Source organism: Somniosus microcephalus, chromosome 29 (genome assembly GCF_052327205.1).
Source record: "Somniosus microcephalus isolate GS21.2 chromosome 29, FLI_Smic_1.0, whole genome shotgun sequence".
Classification (NCBI taxonomy): Eukaryota; Metazoa; Chordata; class Chondrichthyes; order Squaliformes; family Somniosidae; genus Somniosus; species Somniosus microcephalus.
This window is the reverse complement of record NC_141015.1, coordinates 19,384,005-19,399,129: the sequence shown is the minus strand read 5'-3', so window position 1 is coordinate 19,399,129 and position 15,125 is coordinate 19,384,005. Positions and strand designations below refer to the sequence as shown.

Below are 15,125 nucleotides of genomic sequence, written 5' to 3'. Positions count from 1 at the left end.
CAGGTGGACGTAAAAGATCCCAGGGCACAATTCGAAGAAGAGCAGGGAGTGTTCTGGTCAATATTTATCCCTCAACCAACATCATTAAAAAAGATGATCTGGGCATTATCTCATTGATATTTGTGGGCGCTTGCTGTATGCAAATTGTCAGCCATTCTTCCCACATTACAACTTCAAAAGTACTTAATTGGCTATAAAGTGCTTTTTGGACGTCCTGAGGTTGTGAAAGGTGCTATACAGGAAACTTTGTGCTATCCGGCACCGACGGGACCGAGCTGTTGCCGTTCCTTCAAAACTGCCGGACACACCAGCGCTAATGTTGAAAGATACGGAAGCTTCTGAGCTCCGTATCTGTCAACAAACCCTGTTGCTTAGCAACAGCTTCTAAACAGTCCAAGCGTCTCTGTAGCTTAGCAACAGCTTCAGCAGACCTTGACTGTTGAGGAAAAAAGCAACGAGAAAAAAAAACCTAATGAAAACGGCTCCTGATTTTTGCTGGTGGCTCGAGCATTCCGGACAGTTAGCCTCCGGATAACACAAAGTTTCCTGTATAATGCAACTTCTTTCTTTTGATTTTTTAAATCAATTCCTCTGCCCTCTATTTTAATGGAAGCAATAATCCTTAGTTCCTCTGTTTAAATAATGGAGAGGAACTTGATACTCGCACAGTATGCTTTTGTATGATAATATCACTGACAGCAATTTCTAGCGAACATCGCTAAGGTTACTCACCTCCAGCTGCTCTGGTGACTCGGTGGGTACACTGATGGGCTGCCCTAAACAGGCCGGTTCCCGGGGGGTGTACACTTGGCCATTCTCATCCAGCACCACCTCCTCTCGCAAGGTCACCCACAGAATGTTGGTGTATTTCCTCTTCTCGTCAGTCAGGTACGTCAGGACTGAGCTACATGCCTGTCAAGAGGAGCCACTGAACCGTGAGCTTAACATTACACTACGTTTAGTCTCGTCTCAAGTGGCTTCACGTTCTGTAAAAATGTCTTGCAAAACAGAAAAGGAACCCTCACCACAGATCAAATTGGAGGTATCCAATATGGCGGCTGTGTTCAAGCATTGGTCTTTGAGGGTGGCACTGATGCATAGTGTGGAGTCTCAGGGGCCACAATCAAGGTTTAAATCCATGCTCCCCTTAACTTGTTGCTATCTCAAGTTGGTGATACCAACAGGTCTCGGTGTTCTGACTTAGGATTTAACAACCATTGATGCAACAGCACTAAAAGTGGCCCTTTTCAAACCTTAGGGCCCATAAATTTCAAATAGGACGAAGCAGCAAATGAGAAATAGAAGCCTAAATAGGACTCAAGTGGTCTTGGTTTTGAGAGCCAGACTGGCAGAGTTCAGGGCCCAGGACATCAGCTTGGATATTTCTACAATATGGCCGCCATTTTCACACCAGTGCTTCTGACCAGTTTCCAGATTGTGACATGGACTTTTTATCTTGCAAGATCCATTTACAAAATGTTGGAGTCACTTTGAAACACATTCATTCTTTTGTCCACATTAAACGCTACTTAAGAAAGGATCGATTTTACAACAGCCACATGTTGAATTCACTCATTTATTGGTTAAAGAACAGCTGGCTGACAGATCAAACACTGTCGGTCGTTTGAAATGTGTTGCTTTGTTCCCCAATGTTTTGTTTTAGGACAGATACCCATCACTCTGCACCAGTAATCTAAACGGTGAGCTTCAGCCAAAAGTAGTTACAATTGTAGAATTTTACAGCATAGAAGGAGGCCATTCGGCCCATCGTGTCTGTGCCAGCTCTCTGAAAAGTCTATCTACTTAATCCCATTCCCCTGCCATTTCCTTTTACACTTTTAAGCTTTGCATTTTCAAATACTTATCCACTTCCTGTTTAAAAGCTAAAATGGATTCTGCTTCCCCCACTTTCTGCTAGGGCACTCCATGTACTAACACCCTCACTATAATAATAAAAAAAATTCTGCTAACTTCCTTGGGCGACTGGGGATTATTCATCCCAGAGGTAGATCTGTGCAGGATCATTGTCTGGGCTTTGCAGTGAGCAATTCAGCAGTGTATTAGGCAAAAGACAACTGATATGTTGGGAAACCTGAACGAAGGGCCAAGATCCACAAGGCAAAGCATCACCAAGGGTAAAAAAAAGAGAAGAGGGTAGAAGAGAGTACGGTAGAAGAGAGTACGGTAGAAGAGAGTACGGTAGAAGAGAGTACGGTAGAAGAGAAGCAGAGAGAAGAGAAACGAGTAGAAGAGAAGAGAAAAGTGAAGAGAAGGTAAATCGAGAAGCCAAGGTAAAGTGATGCCAGGGTTGGGTTTTAAAGGCCTGTAGGAGGGAGGAAAGACTGATCGTGTTATAATACTCTCTACCATGTTACAGTGAGATACCACAAGAATATGTTGAGCTACCTCTGAATTGGGCTGTGCCATGCCATAGATTGGCATCTTTGGAACCCGTCTGAAATTGGCCACTTTCATTTCTCTCGCCGTGCTGAGCACATCTGCAACTTCATCTGCAACCTGTTAAACGAAAACGGGAGTTACTAACCCAATAATTATATTCACAATAAGACAGCTTTTTATCCTTGCTAATTTTCTCTGCTCTCCTTTGCTCCTAAAAGTGGAGTATATGCCCTAGACCTGGACGCCCTCAGGTACCTTCATGTGTTAGCTTCGAGAGTGGGGTTATTGGACTGTGGGGAGCATCACAGTCATCCTCAATTCTCTCCTCACCCAACATTCACACTTCCAGCCGGGTTTGCTGAATAATGGTCAGTTGTGGGAACACTGGCCTGTCTTCCCCTCCCCAACTAGTCTGACCTTCCCCATCCCAATCCATCCGGTCTTCCCATCCTAAGCTGGGAAGACCAGATGGGTTAACAGAGGCTGGTCTTCCCGTTCCCAAACCTGGACAATTCTCTCTAATCCAACTTAATAAAAGACCCAGGAAGCTTTCAGTTTTTACCTTTGTGGACCTTGGAGAAGCAAGTGTGCCTGTTCTGGGCCACAGAAAAACTCCAGCCCACTGCTGGCCCATTCAAGGCCACTCTATACAATCGGCAAGTATCCATACAATTGGCAATGTTCCTGTCAGATCAGTTGGTGATCTAACTCTGAGGAACAGATTCTTTATTTCCTCCCCAATTAGTTCTCCTCCTTTCTCTCCTTAGATCACAGTCTCACACGAAACGGTTTCCCTTCAGAAACTCTTTGAAGGAAGCAGAGTTTTCAAGCTGCATCAAAATAGAAGCCATCTTTCCTGACCCAATTTCAAAATGGAGACGAGAGGTCGTTTGCCTGAGAGACATAGGGCATATTGCTGATCTGTAAATTAGTCAAGATATGCAGGCGTTGCTTATGTGAAAATTAATTTCTACTTCCTTCAGCAACATTTGCTGGGCAAGCAGAGAGTGCGCATCTACTTGCTCATCAGTCATTCTACGTAGTAGTATAAATTCTGGAATTCCCTCCCTAAATATCTCTACCTCTCGCTACTCCTTTAAGACACTCCTTAAAACCAAGCTTTTGATCACCTGTCCTAATATCTCTTTATGATACTCGGCATCAAATATTATCTGATAACTATCTTGTGAAGTGCCTTGGAATGTTTTACTACTTTAAATGTGCTATATAAATACAAGCTGTTGGTGTAGTATGCTGGAGACTTCTTTCAATATCGTCAGTTCTATCTAAAAATCTGAACTTTATGGATTGGTCATTCACATCATCCTCATTAGCATGGTGAAAGGCAGCAAAAGACTGGTTCATCGAAGAGTCCTATCACTTATCAAACTATGTCATGAAACTGGTGCTTCCGACATAACAGTGACTACGATTCCAAAGTACTTCATTGACCGTGAAGCTCTTAGGAATGTCTCGAGGTTGTAAGAGGCGCTATCTTCTTCTCTTCTTAGGCAGTCCCTCGGAACCGAGGATGACTTGCTTCCACATTAAAAATGAGTTCTCAGGTGACTGATGAGTCCAATGCAGGACCTACAGTCTCTGTCACAGGTGGGGCAGACGGTGGTTGAAGGGGCGGGTGGGTGGGGTGCTTGGGTTGACGTGTGCTCCTTGCGCTGACTGCGCTTGGCTTCCGCTTGCTCCCGGCGAAGAGACGCGAGGTGTTCGGCACCTTCCCGGATGCTTCTCCTCCACTTTGTGCGGTCTTGGGCCAGGGATTCCCAGGTATCGGTGGGGATGTTACACCTTGAGGGTGTCCTTGAAGCGTTTCCTCTGCCCACCTGGGGCTCTCTTGCCGTGCCGGAGCTCCGAGTAGAGCGTTTGTTTTGGGAGTCTCGTATCGGGCATGCGGACAATGTGACCCATCCATCGGAGTTGATCGAGCGTGGTCAAAGCTTCAATGCTGGGGATGTTGGCCTGAGCAAGAACACTGACGTTGGTGCGCCTATCCTGCCAATGGATTTGCAGGATCTTGTGGAGGCAGCGTTGGTGGTACCTCTCCAGTGCTTTGAGGTGCCTGCTGTACATGGTCCATGTCTCTGAGGCATACAGTAGGGTGGGTATCACTGCTGCTCTGTAGACCATGAGCTTAGTGCCGGGTTTGAGTTCCTGGTCTTCAAACACTCTCTTCCTCAGGCGACCGAAGGCTGCACTGGCACACTGAAGGTGGTGTTGGACTTCATCGTTGATGTCTGCCCTTGTTGACAGTAGGCTCCCGAAGTATGGAAAGTGGTCCACGTTGTCCAAGGCCTTGTCGTGGATTTTGATAATCGGGGGGCAGTACTGTGTGGCAGGGGCAGGTTGGTAGAGAACCTTTGTCTTACGGATGTTTAGTGTAAGGCCCATGCTCTCGTACGCTTCAGTGAAGGTGTTGATGATGGCTTGGAGTTCGACCTCTGAGTGAGCGCAGGCGCAAGCATCGTCTGCATACTGTAATTCGACGACAGAGGATGGGACGACCTTGGATCTGGACTGGAGGTGACGGAGGTTGAACAGTTTCCCGTTTGTTCTGTAAATTAGCTCCACTCCAGTGGGGAAGCTGGACATGCAAGCTCTTTCTTCTTTCTTTAAGTACTGTCCTTTAAGTAACTCATGTTTTGCTATATCTGTGTATTAGTCAGATTTATTTACTAATAGAATATTATTATTAACCTATGCAATCTGGTCAATTTACCACCTTTCAGAGAAGAGAGGAGAATGTTGTTGGCATCCCACTAGATTTCCAGCAGTCAATGTAACAAAAATAAAGTCACTGTTAATCCTGGCCTGCCATCTCAGACACAGCACGTTTAGGGCAGGGGCTTAGGTCCATAGGAAACTGCTTATAGAAACTGCCTCTTTTGCTGTGAACAAAAGATAAAAAGTTTTGGAAGAAAGCCCAAACTAGAACACCTCATCCATTATCCATGGGTGAGCTTTAACACCAAGTGCTGGGCAGGCTGTGGGAGGACATCACAGCTGAGCCCAGTACAGCCCTTCGTCAGCTTCCACATACGTGCAATAGCATTACTTGTCACTGTATAGATTATATCTAATATATATAGGCCCGTATTTTCCAATCCCTACGGGTGTGTACGAGCTGTGTACACACCCGTAGGGACTTCGCAAGTGCCGGTTTCAGGCATGCGAAGCGCACGCGCTGAAAACGGGCACTTCCGATCTGTCAAGAATCCTCTTGACAGATCCTGCCCTGCCCTGGAGAAGGGCCTCTGCGGGTGGAGAGTTCCGCTTTCTGCACAACCTCTGCCCGCTGAAATCCTTTTAAAATCTTACGCCTGGTAAAAGCAGGTGTAAGACCTGCTTTTACCAGCATAAGAGTTTAAAAAAGTAAAAAAAAAAATTCCCACTCATTTACAATTTTAAAATACTTTTAAAAAAGGTGTTTATTTTTAGCCCCATATCAAAAAATTAAATTTTTGTTTAAAATAATTAATTTAATGTAATTTAAACTAATTTTAAAAACGTGATTTAAAAAAAAAATAATTTAATGTTTTGATGTGTTTTTGGAATGATCCCCATTCATACTTTTGACAGGTCTAAGCTGAGAGACCTGTCAAAAGTATGAAGGGGGATTCCCTTCTTTCATTAGTTCCCCATGGCTCACGTGATCCCAGGGACGCTTGCGAACCGCATGCGCCCCTGGGATACCTGGGCCCTGTGCATTTCGTAGAGCAGAGGCCCAGGAGTGGAAATGTCCGGACCTCCGGAGCCCTCAGGTAAGGGCGTAGATTTTTTCCAGATCGGAGGCCTCAGACGCAGGAAGCCTCCGATCGGAAATTACAGGCCATTATATATTTCTACATTACAACAATGACTACACTTCAAAAAGTACTTCATTGGCTATAAAGCACCTTGGGACGTCCTGAGGTTGTGAGAGGCACTATAGAAAGACTTGTATTTCTAGAGATAGAGAGCAAGGACTTGGTCAATTTTACCTTCTCTAAGTCAGGGTCACTGTAGCCAATTGAAGTTCCCCTAACACTGTCATACTTGAGATTAGCTAACTCAACACAATCCAGATTGATCCTGTAAGAACAAATTCATTTTACAGTGAACATATATTATACACTGGAAATGCACATACACTATATAGTGATATAAACTATATAATGAAGATCTTATACTATATAATGAGGATTTACACAATAACATTATATAGTGTGTATCCTCATCATAGAGAGATTATTGATCCTCACATCGTGGTGCTAAGAAAACAGAAACTGGAATAATGGTGGGACGATCTTGGAATATTCAGAATGTATGAGCTGGATTTTGCCAATGGGGAGCTTTTGGAGGCGGGACTCCCACATGTCAGGATTCAGTCCCGCCTCCATCAACTTCTGGCCAACCCACGCTATTTTCCCTTGATTGACCTTGTTAAGCCCACCCAGCGGGCTTAGCAGGCCAATTAAGGGAAAGCCGGTTACAGAGAACGTCAACGTATGACGTTTCATCGGTCAAAAATTTTTGACAGATGAACTGTCATCATTTGACAGCTCTGTGAAGCTGTCAAACACTGACATTCTCTGTAGTCTGATGAGTTCTTGAATTCAAGGTCTCATCAAACCTCTTTCTTTTGCAGAAATTAGATGGTTGTTGCGTTGGAGAATGCAGCGGCCATCTGTCATCTCTGCCGCGGAGATGCGAGACTCTCCGCATCCCCACCGACTGAAGCCTGCAGGAAGAAACAAAGGTAAGTAAACTTTTACTAACACTTCCCACTTACCTCACATACTCACCTCTCCACACTTGCACCCATCACTTACCTCCACAGCGCACTTTTGCACCCCTCCGACCCCCGCAGACCCACTACTCGCCTCGGTGACCCTGGTGGGGTTCGGAGCCTTCGGGAAGCCCGCACTTGTGGGGGTAAAATGGGGCTAATCCTCTTATCTGCCCGTTAACTATCTGTTAACAGGCAGATAGGAGGCACTAATCCCCTTCCTGCCTCCAAGGAGACGGGACCCGGCGCGGGTCGGCTACCCGCCTCCTGGCAAGATGGCACGGAGGCAGGTTGGGCCCCCGCCCCCAAATTCTGCCATTTTCCTGGCAGTCCCGCCTCCATAGGGCTGGATGTTTTGGATCAAGCTGAGAAGCCAACTTAATGAGCTGGGCGAATGGGCTTATAAGGTTATCTGTGCATGGAGGAGTTTCAATTCCTGGCAAGATTTTACTTATTGACAACATTAATTCTGAAAGGAGTGTTTTCAAAAATACACTGGATGAAGGGCCTAGACTGGTTACTGCAGGGCACCGCGAAAACCAAAAGGAAATCAAGAGAAGGCGAGACAACTCAGTAAGCAATAGATAAATGACACCACGCTTCAGTTTTAAAAGCGTGAAGATGAGAGGTAGAAGGAAAGATAGGAGGAGTTTAAGGAATTAATGGAAAGATGAGTTGAAGTAGGAAATTGCAGTGAGTCTTGATTTCAACACAGTCAAGATTGGACAGAGCATATTGAATGATGTCTTTGCATTGACCATAGCACGAATTTAAAAAAAATTAACATTACATCAGAATGAGAGGTTGGCGGTTAAAGGTAAGAGAGGGATCATCTAGCAGAGGACAAGCTTCCTGTCTCTTTTTCAGAAGAGCCTTTCCAACTATGGGAGAAGTGTTCAGGATTAAGTTTATGTGGGAGTTTAGATATTAAATCTATACAGACTTTAAAAATCTTGCATAGGATGAGCACTTCCTGTCCACAAAATTTAATTCCTGCTGTCACCAATTTTGGTCCCACTTTTTTGCCAACATTTCCCATTGTAAACTGCTACAGCAACATTTACAATTCAATTCTGCTATGCCAACAGTCACAAAGTAGTTGCAGTGTTTGGCTACTAGGTGCTCTGTGGACTGAATTTCTGATGTTTCTTCTCCAACTCCATCATCATCTTGAGTATAAAACAAACTTATATTCATGAACTGTCTGTGGACAATGACACGGATAATGCACTATTAATAGAGAAATGTAAGAAAATATAGTATTAATAGAAATGTTTGCTCAGATATTAATGAATTAAATATATGATTGAATTGCTAGCTGCCTTAATGGTGCATGATGCTCAGTCATAGATGGAAAACCATCTTCACTCCATTCAACATTCAATGGAAGCCACCCTCCATTACTACCCCAAGTGGCCATTCAACAGAGATGGGTTTTCATAGACAACATTATGGATGATGAACTGGAGAGGAACTTCGGAAGATTTTCCCCTCCTTGATCTAGGGATGTTGAGACCAACTCCAGCACTCCTATTGTCGCCTTGGCCAAGAGCCACGAACAGAGCACGAACCAAAGATTCAAACCAGAGAACTTCTGTGCACCTTAGCAACCGAGCTATTTGGGGAACTAGCTCTCATACTTCTTTCCCCCCCTCCTCCATTGCTGAAGGTGCAAGCAACAGGTACCTCTCCCAAATGACTATTCTTCATGTGCAAGTCCACACAAAGTCAGTGTGGTTGAGTTATTTGACCGTGTGGGGTATCGCAGTTGAGGCCAATCCTGTCCTAACCTGACTCCCGTACACCTGCGCTTTCTAATTAGCATCACCAGAACACAAGTGAACACTGTTGCTAACCTAGAAGTTGTGAGACTACTTGTAGCACCCCCATTAGCAGAGATCAGGGATCACACCCCAGGCCATCAACAACAACTTGCATTTATATAGTGCCTTTAACATAGTAAAACGACCCAAGGTGCTTCACAGGATAATCATCAATCAAAATTTGACACCGAGTCACATAAAGAGATATTAGAACTGGTGGCCAAAAGCTTGGTCAAAAAGGTAGGTTTTATGGAACGACTTAAAGAAGAGAGAGAGGTAGAGAGGCGGAGAGATTTAGGGAGGGAATTCCAGAGCTTAGGGCCTAGGCAGCTGAAGGCACGGCCGCCAATGGTGGAGCGATGGAAATCGGGGATGCGCAAGAGGCCAGAATTGGAGGGGTGCAGAGATCTTGGAGGGTTGTAGGGCCGGAGGAAGTTACAGAGATAGGGAGGGGTGAGGTCATGGAGGGATTTGAACACAAGGATGAGAATTTTAAAATCGAGGCACTGCCGTCCTACTCAGTATGGCTCAGTTCCTCATTAGGCAATAAACCTACCAACTGAACTATCGGGGGTCTCGCCCTTCATACTTTTTAGCAGTCAGAGAGAAGTGTGTGATGTGTTTTTTTTCCATCCCTTGACATTAACTGTTTTCTAAACAATCACAATCTCTGCCAGAAACTGAACCTCTAACCTTACAAAGCAAGCTCACAAAGCTATGCTCCTGATCACTAACCTATTCTGGACCGAGAAGACTTTTGTTCCCAGATCTGAAAACTGATTCCCAGCCAGGAGAACGCTGTGGTTTCCTATTTTAGAACATGCCTGTTGGAAGATTGTCAAGGTATTAAGGCCAGAACGCTACAGTTCAATCTAAAAAAAAAACTGGAATATTCCAAGATCTGCTGTTCAACACTCATTCTCCACTGCCAGAATTGTGGATTTTGTTAGTGTAGAAACCAAGGCAAAGATGTCAAGGACCATAGGACAGGATACCACTAATGTTGGAAAGGAAGATGAAATATGTCAAGTACTGATTAGGTGATGACAATTTTAGGTTTTCCGTAGATTACATAGAAATTACAGCACAGAAACCGGCCATTTGGCCCAACTGGTCTATGCCGGCGTTTATGCTCCACACGAGCCTCCTCCCACCCTACCCTGCAGGAGGAAGAGAAGACTGAGGGAGGAAAGGAGTATCACAGTTTTCTCCTGAGTTAATCTAAGAGGAAATGTATAATTGCAGACCCTTAGGATGCAAAGGGAGGAGGGAGAGTACGTCAGATGGCATATTTGAAGCAACAACTGAAGATGATTTGGAGGAACAATGAACATGTTGGAATCGATAAAAGAGGAAAATAGGAAAGGTTGCAATGGAGAGTGTTGGGAGACTGGAGGTGACAGCGAGATCACCTATCAGATGACAAGGTTATGTATTCTGTACAGGTTTCAAGCATACCTTGCATGTTCCTACATAACAACAGTGACTTCAAAAGTAATTCATTGTTTGCAAAGCCTTTTGGGGAATTCCGGAGGATGTAGAACTTTCTCCGTGCCCACTCTCTAGTCAACACTCTTCTTCCATCTGACAACCAACAAACAATCTTTCACTTGTTTTGTTCTTTCTGCCTCCCTGTTCCCCTCCCTTCTTGACCATTTCAGAAAGGGGAGCACCTTTGTAAAATACAGAACACCTAAGGGGATCAAGGGGTATGGGGAGAAAGCAGGGACCGGGTACTGAACTTGGATGATCAGCCATGATCGCATTGAATGGCAGAGCAGGCTAGAGGGGCCGAATGGCCTACTCCTGCTCCTATCGTCTATGTCTATGTCTGTCTGTCTAAATGGCTAAAAACCAGCTCCAAAGGCCCATTTTTTAATTAAATGTCAAAGAACTCAAGGTTGATGGGATTGAGTAAGGACAGTCTTTGGTAGGAATAGCATTTACCATGAGCCTCAGGAACAAGAGTGTGCCAAGATGAATAAACTCATCCACCACAGGGTGAGAGTCAAGGCTGAAACCTCCTGAAGCAAACTGGATGCTCTGAACACAGCTATGGAGTTACTGAATCTACAGGAAGAATTAATCAGCATATTTGGGGTTAAGTTCTGAGTCGGCGCTGTGGAGTCTCATCTACTAGCTGTGCCAATCTGAAAGTCATAAGCACAGCACTGATTTTTCACGCAATATGATCCCAAAATTTCTGATTAGCACGGTCCCAAATTATTTGATAGTTCACAGCTTCCAAAAATATTACGATTGCTACACATTTTCCACATTATCCTGTCTATCCTGAGGAAAACCGTCAACAAGCTAGAAATGAAAGGTGAATTAGGATTACTTCTTGTCTGTTTGGCACAAATGAAAAACAGATCTTCGGCAGTCATTCGATCACAGTAACACCATGGGGTCGTCATATTCAGCAGTAATGGGGAGGAACACACCACCCCTGTGCACACACATGCACATACAAACGCACACCAGCATGCACATGCATGCACACATGCACGAACACACGCACGCGTGCACACATGAACACACACACATTGAATAATAGAAAATTGACAGATATTGGATAATCCCTACAATTTAGTGCTGCATGTAATGTACAGTAATATCCTAGTGACAGGAATGAAGACAAGTATCAAAGTAATATTAGCCATTGTGTACTGAGGCAACATCTTCCGCACAGCCTTGTCTCACAAATATTCTGGCAGATAATTGAGGAGGCCGATAATTAGAGTGCAGGTAATGGCACGTACGCTATATTTTTAAAAAAGACGGTGATACAGTACATCACTCAGAAACATCACAAAACGTTTCACATCCAGTGAGTCATTTTGATGATCATTATGGGGTGTGGGAGACTAGTGGTCCTGGTTCTGGACTGGTAACCCAGAGAGTGGGAGTTCAAATCCTACCATAACAAATTGAGATAACAGAATTCAATAAATCTGGTTATTTGTGAGCTAGCACTGGGAAAATGATCAAGTAAACTGTCGCCCCTGTCTGGTCTACACGTGACTCCAGTCCCACACTATGTGGTTGGCTCTTCATGACCTCGGGTGTTGGCTGAGGGAGGAGTTTTGGCCAGGGCACCGGGTAGCAGAGTCTTGACAAAGGGTTTGACCCGAAACGTTGACTCTAATTTCTCTCCACAGATGTTGCCTGGCCTGCTGAGATTTTCCAGCATTTTCTGTTGTTATTTCGGATTTCCAGCATCTGCAGTATTTTGCTATCGGCAAATTTCCTGCTCTGCTTCCCACCCCCCCCCCGAGGGATTTTTGATGTCCACCGAACCGCTGGATGAGGTCTGGGCTCAACAAAGATGAGAGAGGATTTAAAATTATATTTTATACTTTATCATCAAATCACATTTTTTGCCCATTGAGCTGTGACGACACACTGATCCTTGGATGCATCGCTTACGAACTGTGAACTAATCCTTTGGATTACAAACAGTTATTTCCTCTCCCACATTAACAATATTTTAATACTTTTTGAATCATTCTGGTGTGACCACTTCTTCTGCCCACAGAGAATCTTTTCAAAGCTTCCCACACAAAGGCTCAGTTGGTAAGTTTGCCGCCTATTGTGGTACTGAGTCACAGATAAGGAGGATCCCGTGTTTGATCTCCATTTTGTGCTTAACCGACAAAGGCAGCCACTTAAAGCTGTCTAACTTGCACCAATAATGAGGACATTATGCACCACAGCAGGGTGTGTCTCCAAGAAGATTATTGAGCTATAGTAAGGCTGCGCTGTTAAAATATAGTTTGACAAGGTTGTGGTGTACTCCTCGAGCGTTGCCAAGGCAGATGTTGCCAACCAGCCATTTTGGTTACATCAGGAATTTCTGGCTAATTTCCTCAGTCTCAGTGGGTAAGTACGCTGGCCAATATGGAACGGAGATATACAGCCCTAGGCCCCAGGTTCAATCCCCAGTCTGTGCTGAGTTGGCTGATCTCAGAGCAGGCAGCAGTGGAGGCACCACCAATTGACTTAAGTGCCCTTAGGCCAAAGAGAGCGGGGGGGCAGAAAATCCAGCACAGGCTCCTGCTCGCTATCCAGCGACCCGTGCTGGACAGTGTGCGTGTGAATGTTGAGGGAGGATCGGATCAGGCTTGGTTTAGATGCCTCCCACAGTCTAATAGCCTGATGACACTCGCTGACGAGATGGAGATGTGAAGGGCGGCGATGTGGGAAAGGTATTGAAGACTGGTCGGTGCTCACAAGATATACTCCAACCAATAAAAGCCCTAGAAATTTCTGACGATGATGCCTCTTGAATAGCAAGCAGGGGTCCCTTTCGCAGCATATTGCTTAACTATTTCTGGTCCAAAATAACACACACACCAATAACAGCAACTTGCATTTATATAGCGTCTTTAATGTAGTGAAACATCACAAAATTTGACACCGAGCCGCATAAGGAGCTATTAGGACAGATGATTAAAAGTTTGGTCAAAGAGGTAGAGAGAAGGAGCGTCTTAAAGGAGGAGAGAGGTGGAGAGGTTTAGGAAGGAAATTCCAGAGCTTAGGGTCTGGACAGATAAAGGCACGTGGTATGAATGCTACATGAGAAAAGTGCGCAAAATAAAAGCCATCAACAACATGGACAATCTCCAAATCTTAACACACTGGGGGGAATTTTTCGGGGGGTCAGGGGGTGCATTTGGTGGCGGGTCGGCTAGGAAAATGTATTTTTGACAGCGGGTAGGGAACCCGCTGTCAACCCGCCTCCACGCTAGTCTCCCGGATGTCAGGTCTGTCATCGCTGAACAGACCCGACACCAAGCAGCAGGGGAGGCAATTTAGATTATTAAGAACTTATTAACAGGCACTTAAAAAACAATTTTAAGTTCACCTTTAGATTTTAAGAGTTCGCCAACGGCATCCCCGCTGCTCGGGGATCACGTCAGGTAAGGAGGTCGCGTGTTATGTCAGCATGGGATGATTTCTTAACTTGACAGCTGCAAAATAAAAGCTCCCATTTCATAGCTGTTCACTTTCCAAGGTTAGAGGCTGTTGCTTACTGCATTTGGAAGACAGATTGAGCTTTATGCAGGTTGCAAGTGTTTGGAGCAAACTCTATCCAGTGTCACCTTATTGGAACAACAACCTCTCACCACTGACAGATCGCTTCTGTCATCTTAAGTTCACGTGCCATCTATTACATCAGCATCAGTGCCCTTGAAAATATCTCACCTGGGTCCTCAGAATCCCACCATGATCAGCCCAAATACCAGCAGCACCAGGCACACCAGCAGCACCAGGCACACCAACCTTCTCCACAATCAGCTGGTGGTGCACAAGACACAGGGCATCATCACCTGTGCACTTTGCTGCCTGGGACGCCAGCGATGGCCTCACCATGGCTAGATTTACTTCACTTGACACTGTACACCCTGGCTGCCACATGATGCGCCAGGTTGGCATCACCCCACACCAACACCATAAAGCATCCCTACAATGTCCAAGCCATTCTTTTCACACTCATTGCCATTGTGGGGGGTACCGTTATGTCTCACCATTCACTGCAACTCACTAAGCCACTTCCAAAGGTGCACACAAATCTGTCCAAGAACGCAAAGTGCTGAAAATAAATATTTCAATGTTTGACAACACATTAACAGAAACTTCACATAAACATTGGCTAAAACACACAAGTGTCTACCCTTGTGTGTTGTTACTTGGTATGATTGCACTAGGATGAGGGTGAGTGTGAGGGGTGGCTAGTGAGATGGGGAAGTGATAATGTAGATAGAGAGGGATGGGTGTAGGTGCAAGGTAAGTTGGTGTGAGTAAAGATGTGCAGGAGTAGGGTAGGGAAGGCAGCGTGATGGGGAAGTGATGAGTGGCACAGCAGGATGAGGTTGACTGTGGCTTGGCAGTAACGTTTCGTGATCTACTGAGATCATTGATAGGTTTGCGCCACTGCAGCCTGGTCCTCCTGACGACATCCCTGCTTGTGTCCTCCAGTGCAATGTGCAACCAGGCTGTGCTGTTCTCCTGGGGAGGTCTCTTCTGCCCATGGGAAGGGAAGACGACCTCCCTGTGTGCTGTGACTCCCTCCATAAGCATATGGAGGGAGTCATGGGAGAGCCTGCGTGCAGTCGTGC

The 15,125-nt window shown here is 45.2% G+C and overlaps 1 protein-coding gene across 2 annotated transcripts in view; it reads right to left on the bottom strand.

The window, feature by feature from the left end:
- LOC147098519 (paladin-like) overlaps positions 1 to 15,125 on the bottom strand; it is a 214,348-nt gene that overhangs the window by 163,467 nt on the left and 35,756 nt on the right. For both annotated transcript variants that reach the window (XM_085970316.1, XM_085970315.1), the window contains 2 exons: positions 2,407 to 2,517; positions 733 to 912 (listed from right to left, as the gene is read on the bottom strand). In XM_085970316.1, the coding sequence (XP_085826442.1) occupies positions 733 to 912; positions 2,407 to 2,517 (291 nt within the window). The remainder of the gene's footprint in view (positions 1 to 732; positions 913 to 2,406; positions 2,518 to 15,125) is intronic.